This window comes from Lygodium microphyllum, chromosome 11, assembly GCF_053477565.2.
Source record: "Lygodium microphyllum isolate KBCC chromosome 11, Lygodium_microphyllum_v1.1.10, whole genome shotgun sequence".
Taxonomy (NCBI): Eukaryota; Viridiplantae; Streptophyta; class Polypodiopsida; order Schizaeales; family Lygodiaceae; genus Lygodium; species Lygodium microphyllum.
Window position 1 is genome coordinate 45170152 of NC_141145.1, and position 13691 is coordinate 45183842.

The window sequence follows — 13691 nt, forward strand, 5'->3', positions numbered from 1 at the left end:
TCAACTAACTGTTAGTACCTTGATCATTACAAAATTTCTCAAAAGTTTTCGACATACTCACCCCCATTATGTGACCTTAAACATTTCAACCTATACCCAAACTGGTTCTCAACAAGAGCAAGCCAATGCTGAAAGGTAGACAAAACATCCAATTTCTTCTTAATAGGGTAAGCTATGGCCTTATGTGAGTAATCATAAATAAAGGTGACAAAGTACTTCACACCACCTAGCAAGTGGCAGGACATGGGACCACATGCATCCGAATGAACAAGAGCCAAAGGCTCACCCGTGTGCTTTATGCCAAAATTTTGTGTATACTACGTGTCTACCTGCCATATAAACAATGATCACAAAACTCAAAATACTTAGTCTAAGGGCAAAAGATATTGCAAACTAGTAATCATTTTCATTCCTTTTAAATACTTGTGCCCAAGGCAAAGATGCCAAAGAGATACATGTGGAATTGCAGCCACCATCAAAACATGGTGAGCTGACCCAAATGCAAGTAAGAAATAGAGGGTACTAGACTTAACATTGCCTGAAATAACAAGATTTTCGCGTATAATCTTCCATGAGGAATCACCAAAAGAGATAACATAACCTATATCATCCAAGGTGCTAGTAGAGAGATAAGGCTCTTTGTGAGAGCTAGTATACATGACGTACATCATGAAGAGTAAAAATATCTCCTAAACCAAAACGAAGTTAGACATCACCAATACCAACTATCTCCGATGCCAAGTCATTATCCAGATGCCAAGTCATTATCCAAATGGACAAATCCAATCATAGTGTGATAGGAGTGAACCCGTGTGAAATAATAAGATTCCCATGTATAATCTTCCATGAAGAATCACCGAAAGAGACAACATAACCTGTATCATCCAAGGTGCTAGAGCAAAGATAAGGCTCTTCATGAGAACCAATACACATGATGTACATCATGAAGAGTGACACTATCGCCTGAACCAAAACGGAGCTAGACATCATCAATACCAATCCTGATGCTAGGTTATTATCCAAATGAATAAATTCAATCGTACTGTGATAGGAGTGAAACCACTCTCTATGAGAGATCACATGAAAGGAAACCCCTGAATCTATCAACCAACACTGCGTACAGCCTAACAAAGAGCATCAATCAGCTATGAAGCATCCAATATAGATGCTACTAATATAAGAGTATCTATCAACTCCATCACATTAATCTCCTCAACCTTGATACTAGACTTGTTAGGTACAATGTTGTGATAATCATTTTTTTAAATACTTCACCGTTTCTCTTTCCCTTGCACTTGTCTTCACATATTTTATGGCATTATGGCCAAATGTGACCTAGTTTTTCACAATAATGATAAATAAGACTCTAGACTTATAGCCACAAGACTTACTGCAAGACTATCCATGTGTCTTAGATTGAGACCTTTGAGAGTCTATACCATGCTTATTTCCATCTTGCTAGCTTCTCACAGTCAATGCATATAACATATGGAAAGCATCTCCATTCTTTCTGCACACTCTTGTGTCAAGAGAGCACTCTCAACATCTTGTAAACCCATCCTTAGCACAAAGAGCCATATGAAAAGTGTCCCACAACACAAATAGAGTACCAACATAAATAAAGGATGCAAAGTATCCTTGAACTCAATCACTTATGAAGCTAAATGGCTAATGAAGGAGTGAATCTCACTCAAGTGAGCAAACATAGAAGTCCCTTCCTTCGTATGAAAGTCCTTCAACAATACTATATTAGGGAATTTGAAAATTCTCATATAGTGTGAAAATTCCCAATATAATTAATATTTGATCACATGGTCAAATCTTGTCCCCTTACTTGAAAGTGGAGTCTATCCTTATTACTATATAGGTTTTCTTTCTAAGTTCCACTTTGAAGCATGGGTTAAGATCTAGCCACATGGCCAAATCTTTACCCCTTATATGATAGTGGGACTTGGGAGATTCCCAATTTCAATATACAGTTCTTTCCAATCATTGGCCACAATGTTTTTGCATTTAGCATCCCCAGTTTTGAGTGGTCCGACCTACAATTTTTGCACTAAAACCTACCATGTATGGTTCTTTCAATAGCTATAGTTTGTCTCATCCAATTTCATAATATTAAAGATAGCTCTATTGTGAGAACTACTACCCATAATGAGACTAAGCAAGTGCGCAAAAAAGCAGAACACCTTGCTATAATTTCCTACAAATATATCCCAAAACCATTGCTAAATTAAGCCAAAAACAAGAGGTATTGACAAAATGATAAGCTATCCTCAAACTGTAGTTAAGAAACTATCAAGACAAGGTAACTACTCTCATAAACAGTACAAAGAATTGAAATTTTAACATGTTGAAAATACAATATATCAGTAAGAAATCAAAGCCAAGTATAAGCCATGATCAATAAAATTGTAAACTGTAACTACTAGGGATATCTTGCACAATGCACATTATATTTATAACTAGCAATCATTAGCAAACATGTGTTTTTGACTAGTACCTAAAGCTCTCAATATCAAAGTATTAGAGTGGGATATATTGAATGGCATACCAATTGTACATGTAGTAGGTTTCATAGGTAACGTAAGAGACCTACCAAAGAGACAACTAATTGAGCAATAGTAAACAAAAGCTCAATACATAGCCATGTTATATGTATATATCACTAACAACAATCTGATAGAAGTAGGTGTTGATCCAAAGGCAAATGTTAGATTATCCCACTATGCATCCACTACATACATACAGTATGAAGAGAGCATAGACATGAAGTGAAGATCCCACTATTTCACTTTAAGGAGCTCAAGCTTGACTGCAAGCCAATGTGCAATATAACATCCAATGTCACGTAACTAAATGCATAAATCCAAATAGCTTCCACTGAAGCAAAAGTCGAATGCCAGACGAGCAAATAAAGCTCAAAACATCATGTGAAGGGCATCCATACATCCATGATCCAAGTGGTAGACATCTAGAAGCATCAAACCCAAGGAGTCTGCAAGAGCCTGCAAGACTCTTACTATAGTATTCAAGTGCCATCCATAATAGTAAATGATAGCCAATCTCAATGCATTCTAGCTCCAAAATCAACTCATTAACATATTAAGAGTACTACCAACCATGTAGCATCCATCATAGATATCCATACCAATGGATAACCTCAGTAACATAAAGTAGCAATAGGCATAAGCTTTTCCTAGATAAATGGCATTGAGCCACATTGTTATAGCAAGGAAATTTCTAGGAAGACTGAGTTGAAATGTGTTGAAATCAACTCAATGGCATATCACATTAATGCCATATCATCTTGCATGTATTCGACATTTATACATGTGCATATGAACATCCTCGAAAGCATATACAAGCTCCAATGACTAAGAAACTTTGTTCAAACTTTGTGTTACAAGTCTATTGTATATTTCAATAAGGAATGGAGGTTGTGAGCTACAATACACAAGTCACTAGTACCAAGAAGAAACCAAGAGGTTGTCCAAGTACCAAGGGGTATCAAGGCCCACATGAGAGGCAAGAGAGGCACCAGATTGATCAAGAAAAAGAGATGGACAACCAAGCACAATTCATGCTAGCTAAGCTAATGTGGTTGTTGGCATCGCTAAGCTAAATACTCATTGAAGTGGGCTTTACTATGAAAAAACCTCAATAGGCCTTGGTAGGTGATAAAGCAATGGGGGGTCAACATAAACCTTGAAGGTTGAAGCTATTGATGCCCATGATTATAAACTGATATAGGTATTTGAGTGGAAGCTAAAGTAATGCTAAGAGTCGAGCTTGAGCTCTAGAGGAAGATGGCGCTGATCAATTCAAGAAAGTGAACCCGAAAAGGAAGCACATGAGCAAAAGCAAGAGCTATGGTAAAAGGAGCAAGAGCAACACAAAGAGAGAGAGAGATGTGTAAGATATGGGAGCTCCAATAGTCACAATTTCCCTTATTTAAATGTCATTAGAAAAATAAAGTATGAAGTGATAGTTACGAGTGCCCATCACTTGCAATCAAATTGTGGGTACTATCAATGTAGTAATGCAAGAGCAACTAAGCAAAAATGCCTTTACCAACATACCTAAATTCCAACTTTTTAGAGGAGCCAAGCTTAGGGGACGAGATGACATGTGAGGAAGGCTGTGAGGAAGGCGAAATAATTGTCATGCAAGATAAGGTGAAGGAGATTTTCTATCATTTTTGCATATGTCCCAAATAACTCAAACCTTGAGGGTGTAAAATTTACTCTTTTTTGGAAATTTCATCCTATTTGAAGATTGGAACATAATGACTGATGTACAAGACAAATCTCACGAACAAGACTCCACAATATACGATAAATAACTAGGTAGGATAAAATCATGGTACAACATCACATGTTGGCTATTTCTTTGGGTTTGGCAAGTTCATGTTTATATGGCTACACCTAGTGTAACTACCATAATGATTAAATGATTAAGCATGGAGAGGGTCTAGATTGGATAGATTGAAAAACATGTACAAGACCAAGGATGGGTGGTGTGTGCACCAATTTAACATGTACAAGACCAAGGATGGGTGGTGTGTGCACCAATTTATCACCTCAATGTAATGGTAGAAGTCACTGCCTCTACTTACCATCTTCAAGTTATTAGGCAATGGGCAACCCAAAAAAAGGGATGCCTTCTTTTCTAGAAGGGGGAAAGATTTGGATACTTCTAGGTTTTTTAGAAAATCTCTGTGAAAGATTTCTATTGGTTTATCATTGGGTACTCATTATGGGAAAGATGGTTTAGTGGGTAGCCACCGTGGGAGTATTCTCGTGGATTTCAGCAAGATTAGTGAACTTACTTTCTCAAAATGATTTAGTTCGTTCTATCATTTTGCAAATATTTGCAACAATCCTATCTAAGAACATTATGGGAATGGTTATCTAGGACATACCAATATAGCTACTTTTTGTAGTACATGTAAATGTTTTATGTTACTATAAACCATTCACTATTTTATTCAATGTTTGGGTTATTTCAAATCCTAATAATATGTATGCGTACGTACGTGTTAAAAATACACAAGATTAGTGATGTCATTTATATTGTTTTTCGAAGTGTTTATTTGCACATGCCCCAAGTCAAGTCGTTCGGCACTTTACATGGCAGTTATCATACGCGACTAAGTGTCGAAGCATGCAGTTTGAATTTTCATTAAGTTAAAACTTTGTTGGACTTCAATGCAATAGTTACGCGCAATTGCTCTTTAACAGTGTTGTTGGGTATCTATATGCACGCCGCTTGCCCATAAAATTGCCTTACATTAGTTAAATTCTGTATTATTAGATATGTACTGTATATACTGCGTAGGAAAGAAAAGAAAGATCTTGATTATTATTATACTTGCTTATTACACCTTCGTTTTTGGGCGTTCCTCCATTTTTTTAAACTGAATGTGGTGTTGCCCCATCTCCGCTTAGGTTACCTGGGACTGAATCTTCAATTGAATTATCGTCCCCCTGTTACCATGGAGGAAAAGATGTGTTCAACTCGATATTTAACCAGAGATGGGGCAACCTAGTCGTTTTCACAAGTTGGTCCGCAATATGCTTCAACTTGGTTAGTTGCCATACCATGCCGCATGTGTCAATTTGCCTGCAATGAATCATTTTGATACATTTTTGTTGAACTGATCGTCCACTTTGCTACGAGTGCAAAGTTCCACCATTGAGCAATAATCTAAACATTACCCCGTTAGTGAAACTAAGTCAATCATGACCGTAATGGAAGAGTACACAATCGCGATTAGCTTGATGCAATTAGCTCCGGATTTTGAATAATCGCAACAGAATTACCTCGAAACTGTGTACGATCTCAAAATCATTAAGAGTAACTGTAAAAACCTGTGTTTCCAAACATCGGGGAAAGAAAAGACGTAGATAAAACTTTGTGCAAAGGTCCTCTCTTCAGGATGGGAGCTTCCGGGTCCCGGGATACATTTTCATAGCGGGCTGCGCGGAACCACTTTAATGTTTGAAGGTTAGCTCAGTTGATGCTAACGTTAATGATCTTGGGAGTAGGAGGTGGGATCTTGGGAACCGTCACAGTAAGTACACCATCATGGCATGCGGCTTTAATATGTTCCGTATCTGCATTTGATGGAAGATTGAACTTTCTCATGAATTTCAAAGCCCTGCGCTCCATGGACAGGTACTTCACTTCGGGCTCGTCCTCTTTCTTCCGCTCTCCAGACAGAACAAGAACATTGCCCTCCTCAACTGTTACCTGCACGTATATGGGAACAATTCTGCACTTAAAAAACACCCTATAAGGCAGCAGTGCAACCAATTTTACACTTTAAAAACACCTAAAACGCAGTAATGGAATCATCCTTGCATGTTGAAATAGCATCACATTTACTGAGAAGGGAAGCTGTCCAACGAACTATGCTAGATAACGCAGTGCTAAGTTCATGTAATAAATTGCTTAGCTTTCGCAATAGATTCTCAAAGCCAACGGCTATAGAAGACTTTTGAATAGACGATTGCGGCTTTATCATTGTCTAGAAATTAATAAATCAATCATCTTCTTCCATTTCATTTCGGGTAGAGGAACACATGGTACTAGCTTTGCATGACCGGAATCAATCCTTGCCCTAAAACTCTCAAGAGTGTACAGTGTAATCCAACTATTCTTTCACAGATAGTGAGCTATTAGCCAAAACGACTGTAGCGATGTCAGACGAGCAGAGGCCAATCACTACGGAGAATTAATAGTTCAAAATGACGGTAGGAATGTCAGACAAGCAGAGGTGAGTCCGTACGGTGAACCGGTATACTAACTAGAGGAGGTCTCTGAATCGTTGACATAAAGACAGAAAAGTTCCAGAGCGTTCAAAAGGGATTCAGGCCCAAGTTCTTCCTTACGGATATCTAGTATGGACCTTCGAGACCTTAGACAAGATCATTCCTTATCTCTGGGGCATTCCGCGTCTCAGAAGCACGGTAAGGTCATCAGCTTGAAAAAATGATGAGGCACATAGCCTTCATTCTGCACAGAAGATCTCCAGACAGTTAAATACATTTTAAAGATACACAGCATCTGTCGACTGCATGAGGCCAGCATTCTTTCAAACATCTGATTTCTTCTCTCAAACATCTGATTTCTTCTCTGAGCAAGCCAAGATCCGACCATGTAGATACTCTTCTATACGTACGACACGCTGCGAGTACGAGAGAACGAATGAATCTTTATTAAAAACGAGACGCGACCTTTACCTTGATGTCGGAGGATTTCAGGCCAGGCATGTCAGCTACGAAGACAAAGCTCTGAGGATACTCCTTCACGTCCACCGCAGTGCTCGCCATGGCGTTGCGGTCGCGGAGGTAGGCTCTCGCGGGAGAGAGGTCCGGCTGCTGATCGCCATCAGCACCACCGAGCTGATGCAGAAGCTGTACTGCGCCAAGCAGGGGGTCGCGGCCGAGAAGGAAATCCATGACAATGGCAGAGGCGAGTAAATGGCTATCGAGGCAGACACCAGAACGAACGCGTGACGACTCACGAGACAAGTTGGATCGAAGACTGGAGTTAGATAGCAAAGACAGAGAGTTCAATGAATCTGATGGAGGTGAGGAATGTATATTATATATATACAGAGAAACATAAATTCGAGAGCATTCTGGAACGGGAACGGCCAGCTTCTAGCACATTCTGGAAAGTTCGACAAAAATGACTCGCGAGTCACGAGAGTCCGAGCCTCTGAACTAGTTTCAATGTCAAGTTACAATTCCTACTAGAGTCCTCTTCCTCATGCAAGTAAACAAACTTTACCAATCGACTTAACTACTTTCTAGCTGCACAGAACACGTCAACCCTTTGTTTTTGTTTTTTGAGCGGAATGCCTAATCAGACTCAAAGGCGGAATCTTGTACCACTAGCTTATGATTTTGCTACTTCTTTCAGTTATGATTTCGCTACTTCCTTCAAAACACGTCGACTCTCCAACCCCACAAATGTGAGAGAATGAGTCGAATATTAAGAAAGGAGAATCGAGAAGCTTATCTCTTTCTATGAGAGAGAATATTGTGTTGTATCAGTAGTCACATCATATTAACTTTCTTGAGTGTATGAAGTATCACGATATTTAGAGATACTTTATGTGCCACACCAAGCTCCTTTTCTTTCCCTGTCCAAGTGATTCACAGTGTTCACAAAAAACATTTTTCATAGGCAATACAACAACCTTTAGACATGTGAAAATGTAGTTTTTTCTCAATATTTATAATTCAAAAATTTATTACTTAAACGTTTAAGGTATTTTACATTCAAGTTCATTATCTAAGTGTCAATACCCTTGTACCAAATAATCTTGCATTCTAAAAAATTTAATTTGCAAGATAGAGCTTATCACAAAATGAGGTGTTTTTGTATTATAGTTGTTATTCTCAATGACAAACAAGGATCCAAGATAATAGAGAGAGTGTGAAGGAATTACACAAGGTAGCTCTATTCGTATTATAAAAAGAAGCTACTACCTTGAAGCTATATCAAGTGCATGCTAGAAGTTTAACTATTGTCTTTTAATATTGGATGAGTCACATAGTCTGGACTCTACATGTAAATTTTCTTATACAAAGTAAGATACGCAAATGTCCCAAATTTCCATGTTAGGAGTCATCTTCAAGCAAAAAAGCATCACCTTCACTTTAAAAAGAGAGGTTATGTGAGCTTCAAAACAACTTTTTAATATATCTCAAACATATATAAAGAGAATGGTAAGACTCAACTACTTAAGGAGATGAAGAAGCCAATTGATGAGCAAGTCCACACCTGCAAAATACATAATTTGAAAGCTCAAATATAAGTAATAGTTACATAAGTAAACTTAAAAATAACATGAATGTAAATATAACAAAATATAGAGCATTAAGAACCTTACAAATTAAGGTTAAGGAGCGCCATAGATATGCCTTGATGTTTTGCAATTTTTCCATGCTTCAATTGCTCTAGTAAAGTCCATTTCTGGTAGAGTGCCGCCCTCAATAGAAATCACCATTAAAGTTTCCATATGTGTTGTATCTAGTTGATTTCTATTGCATGTCTTGATTAGGTTTTGAATGGAAAAGCCTCTTTCACAAATGGCAGTGCTTGAACACTGCAGTAATGCAATTTGACTAAGCTTTAATAAGTTTTGATACTTCTCTCATAGCACTAGATTGAAGCTACCAAGTATCTTTTAAAGCTAGGTTTTTCCAATCCAAGGAACCTTGAACTTTGAAAATCTGAAATTCCCTCCTCAAGCTCATATCATCAATCACACCTTAGTATATATGACTATCAATTGTTTTAGGAGATGCATAAAAGTCAATCAAAGCATTCACTTCTTCAATCCCATACATCTTAAAAAGTTGTCCAATAGGGAAGGAAGAGGGACATAATATGTTTAAGTTCTTCAATATGGAGTTGTCTTCAAACCTCTCTCTCAAAGCACCCAACAATTGAGAGCAATACTCTTTTTGAAAAGTAAGAGCAATATGAAAATCAGTCCCTATCGCACATCTTTGTAGCTTAACACCACGAAAACAATCACCTTTTATAGATGATCTCCAAGATGCCAAGTGATCAGTCTTAGAGCCATAATCAAGAATAATAGGATATCCTTTGCTATCATGATTCCAAATATTAACATCCACAACTAGATCAATAATAAACTCTAACTCAATGGCCTCAATAGCACCATTAATAATACTAGGAATGGTTGTGACATCCACAAAATCACTCTAAAATGTGTAGCTCAAATGTGATACATGTTCTAGCAAATGAGCAAGAAAATGCACACTATAAACAAACTTGAAGCATGATACCTACTCATAAAGAGATGGATTTTGAAACAAAAATTCCAAAAGTGTCTCAAAACCCTCGCAAATGGTCTTAAGAAATTTGTGTCGGCTTAGCCATCTGATCTTATGAATGTTCTTTACAATATGAAGTGTAGAACAATCAAACTCTTGCTCTAATTGTTCTAATATTTTTATACGTGAAGGACTTCGTTTTATGAAGGTACCAATTTCATTAAGAATCATATCTACTTTGCGTGCATAATCATTTCCCCTCATTGCATCACCTACACATAGATGCAGGCAATTCCAACTTTTCTTGTATTCAAGAAATTCATTGTGCACATTTCATTGTGCAAAATTCATTGGGGATAAGTGGTGCAAGGCCTCTCTCTCTCTCTCTCTCTCTCTCTCTCTCTCTCTCTCTCTCTCTCTCTCTCATATTTCCACTTGGTGAATCTCAAATTGAGTTTGCAACCATTCTACTATGTTATAAGATCCGAGATACACACTTGACTTTCTCCGAGATACACACTTGACTTTCTTATATACTTAAAATATATATGGCGAATATTTTGCTAGCACAGAGGGAGAATAGATGAGAGAAGAGAAAGATGTAGAGAGAGAGAGAGAAAGAGAGAGAGAAACTGACAACACACTAGGGATTGGGAAGATGGGCCAGTCCCCCCCCCTTGTGGAGTTATATTATTGACAAGGAGCAAGCTCCTCCATTACACATAAACCAATTCTTACTTGTAGATCTTGGAAACAAGATCACGGTTCTTTGCACGGTATACAACTGACTAACACTGCACAACTTGGAAGTTGGCACCTTTTGATCCTTCTTGAGTCTCCTTCTCTCCTACACAATATGTGTAGGGCTCTCCTCTTGGTGCTTGATTTCAGCAGAGCTTCCGCAGCACTTGCACCTTCTCTTCACCTCTTGGAACTTGGTTTCAGTAGAGCTTATGCAACACTTGCACCTTCTCTTCTCCTCTTGGAACTTAATTTCAGCACACCTTCCGCAATAGTTGCACCTTCTCTTCTTCTCTTGGATGCATGCAAAGTGATGCTTCCTTCCACCTCTCTCATACCCAAGGAGAGCCTCCTCTTTTATAGACTTTCAAGAGCTTCTCTTCTTGGAGAGAGACTTGAGTTGATCTTCATGCAAGATGTGGTTGTTTTAGGACCTACTATGCATCACTAATTTCAAGATATCTCTCTGTGCGTTGTTCGGATGAAAAAACGTCCAACACGAAAGTTGTAGATCTCTGGTGCGCAGATCGGATACTATACGCTCGCGTAGTGAATGCCGGAAGGTCCCCAAGAACAAAAGAACTCTACTTTTTGCACAAAACTCAAGGTAAAAAGCATGAACGACATGAGCAAGAGACCAATTGGGTGCAATCTCCCCCCATGCCTTGTGTGAGCACTCCACAAAGCATGTGTTTTATGTATTAATCATCTTCAAGCTCAAATAATAGCCCAAATTACAAAATAGCAAGCTTTTAGCTTTTGAGTTTGCTTTAGCACAAAATAGAAATAAAGCTAATGGGCGGTGCCCAAAGAGTCTGGCATACCCAATATAATGCCCAAGTATAAATAGCATAATTGTGCGCCCATGCGCATACAAAATAATAAATAAAAATCCAACGCCTCAATAAATAGGCGCGACAAAATATAGGCGCCATGCCTAAGGTATGCGCCCATCAAAATATAAATGATAAATCGAATACTCGCTATCCTCCAATGCTTTCCTCCGCCACTGCTGCTATCTCTACACATCAATTGAAGCATTCACAATCGTTAGTAAAATAATACAATTAAACCGACAAAAGTGAATACCTAGCAGTCTTCAGCTACATAAATAAATCAACTGGTTAGAAATCAATCCTAACCTTAATTTACTACGAGTGCGCACTCTAAACTCATAAATGTTTATTAATTTAATATGCATTTTGCGGAATCACCCGCTATGGAATCACCCATGTACACACTAAATTAATGAAACGCCCGAAAAGGATAGGCGTCCCCATCAACTTCTCGCACAAAGAATCCACTTTGTGTATGAGCCCCGGTCAACAAAGTTTACGGAATCCACCGTAAAACCTCACGGAATCCACCGTGAAATATGCCTCCTAGCATCAATCTCGTTGTTTTTGATAGCCCTAATGGCCCATTTTTAGAGATCATTTTTCTATTGCGAGATATTTAAAAAATGGATTTTTCATGTCTAAAAAGAAAAAAAAACAGCTTTTTTAAATTGCACTCTTAACTTGTGGTCCATTCAACCACCTTGAGTCATAGATAATGAGAGGTTATTAGATTGCCTTGGGCCTCAACCTTAAGATTGGATTCCACACAAAATCTTGTGTCATTTTAGACCTTATAAAGAGAAAATCACTTCTCGCCTCACTTCTAGAGGATCACATCTCTTGTCGTCCTTAGTGAGAGAATTACCTCTCTCGTATTTCTTAATGAAAGAAAATATCTTAAACCTTGACTTGTAAGGGAGAAGATGACTCCAAATGACACCTAATTTTTGAATCCGAGAAGTGATTAAAAATAGTCAAAAAATTCTAAATTTCAAGGGAAAAATAGACTTCGTCGAAGGCGGCAGCTACAATCAATACGATTTTAAGCTGCAAGCAGTCGAAAGGATCTAAAAGTGCTTAAAGACCCACCAGCTTGTGGTTTCAGATTTTTCATATTTTTTCCATCTACTGGATTGGATCCCAGGAAGTGTCGAGCAGTGTGGGACCTCGAGACGGATGCCCAAAATTTTTCAGAAGTTGATTTGGACGCCGGACGCGGGAGATAGGCCGGAAAAGGGGCGAATAGGGAGAATTAGAGGGGTGTAACCTTTGGGAGGCCCCTTGGGCACCCCCAAATTTGACAATTGGCGGGGGGGGGGGGGGGGGGGGGGTTCGACGCATGGAGAAAAAGCGAACGCCATTATTGCGGTTGACGTGTGAGAGAGAGGGGCTATGGGGAGGTGAAGAATAACCCCCCAAATTGATTACATCTATGGTCTGTTGCTTCTCTTCGCTCTCCATCACCGGTCTTCATGCAAGCAATGGCTGCCTGGACATGAAGAACTAGTTTCAGTATTTCTCTCTCCTTCATCTCTCTCCTCCAAATGGTGCTTCACATGGTAAGAATCAAGAAGAGAATGCGATGACGGATGCTTGCCTGACATGAACCGGATTGCTCCAAGATCAAGAGGAGGTTAAGGGGAGATGTTTAGAATTGAAGATTTGTTGCTGGTTGGTTTGTTGGAAACCCGAAAAAATAATCAAAAACCCGCAACACGCAAGTAAGCAGTATGTATCATTTTTACAAAGGAAATTTTCTTCTTTCTGATGTTTAATGGTTGAAATGGAATTCAAATGGAACAAAAATTTGTTTCGGTCTTATTTTAATTATGACTGAGGGTTGTGCATAAAAGAAATGCAGATCTGTAATGATAAATAGTCGCACTAATTAAATTATAGCCCAAAAAATGCCTTTTTAGTATAAAAATGAAGGTTTTATTGGTTTTGGGTGGGGAAAAGAGATGCACATGGGATAAATTTCTGAGACAAAACATCTTTCAACTGTCATAATTAGTCACTAATCATAAATAAAAAAATAATCTATTTCATGCACCAATAAATATAGAAAAATAGCTAAAAATGGAGAAATTTAGGATTTTCACGTTATAAAAATCTAGAAAATTATGATTCGTGGTTGTGGCTATATAAAAAAGCTGATGCATGAATTTTGACTTTAGTTTAGCTTTGTTTATGTTTATAGTTCATGGTTTCTCTATTTAATGCGAAAAATACATACAAAATAAAACCCTGCACCTATGCAACGCATCATAACCTAAACGTTAGAGGAAAA

General features: G+C 38.3%; 1 protein-coding gene across 1 annotated transcript; it reads right to left on the minus strand.

Annotated features, from left to right (window-relative positions):
• Nucleotides 1-5888: 5888 nt before the first annotated feature.
• On the minus strand, nt 5889-7602 carry LOC148028773 (17.3 kDa class II heat shock protein-like). The gene is made up of 2 exons (XM_087687556.1): nt 7248-7602; nt 5889-6255 (listed from the first exon to the last, which is right to left on the minus strand). Exons 1-2 carry the CDS (start codon nt 7464-7466, stop codon nt 6016-6018), a joined length of 459 nt encoding a protein of 152 aa, XP_087543682.1. The 5' UTR covers nt 7467-7602; the 3' UTR covers nt 5889-6015.
• Between the last annotated feature and the right edge of the window lie 6089 nt (nt 7603-13691).

What these genes read in the sequence shown, in the direction of transcription:
- LOC148028773 (XM_087687556.1), bottom strand. Translation starts at nt 7,466, where the DNA reads ATGGATTTCCTTCTCGGCCGCGACCCCCTGCTTGGCGCAGTACAGCTT. An exon ending in TGAAATCCTCCGACATCAAG is followed by an intron (nt 6,256 to 7,247) that starts GTAAAGGTCGCG and finishes ATATACGTGCAG; the next exon opens with GTAACAGTTGAGGAGGGCAA.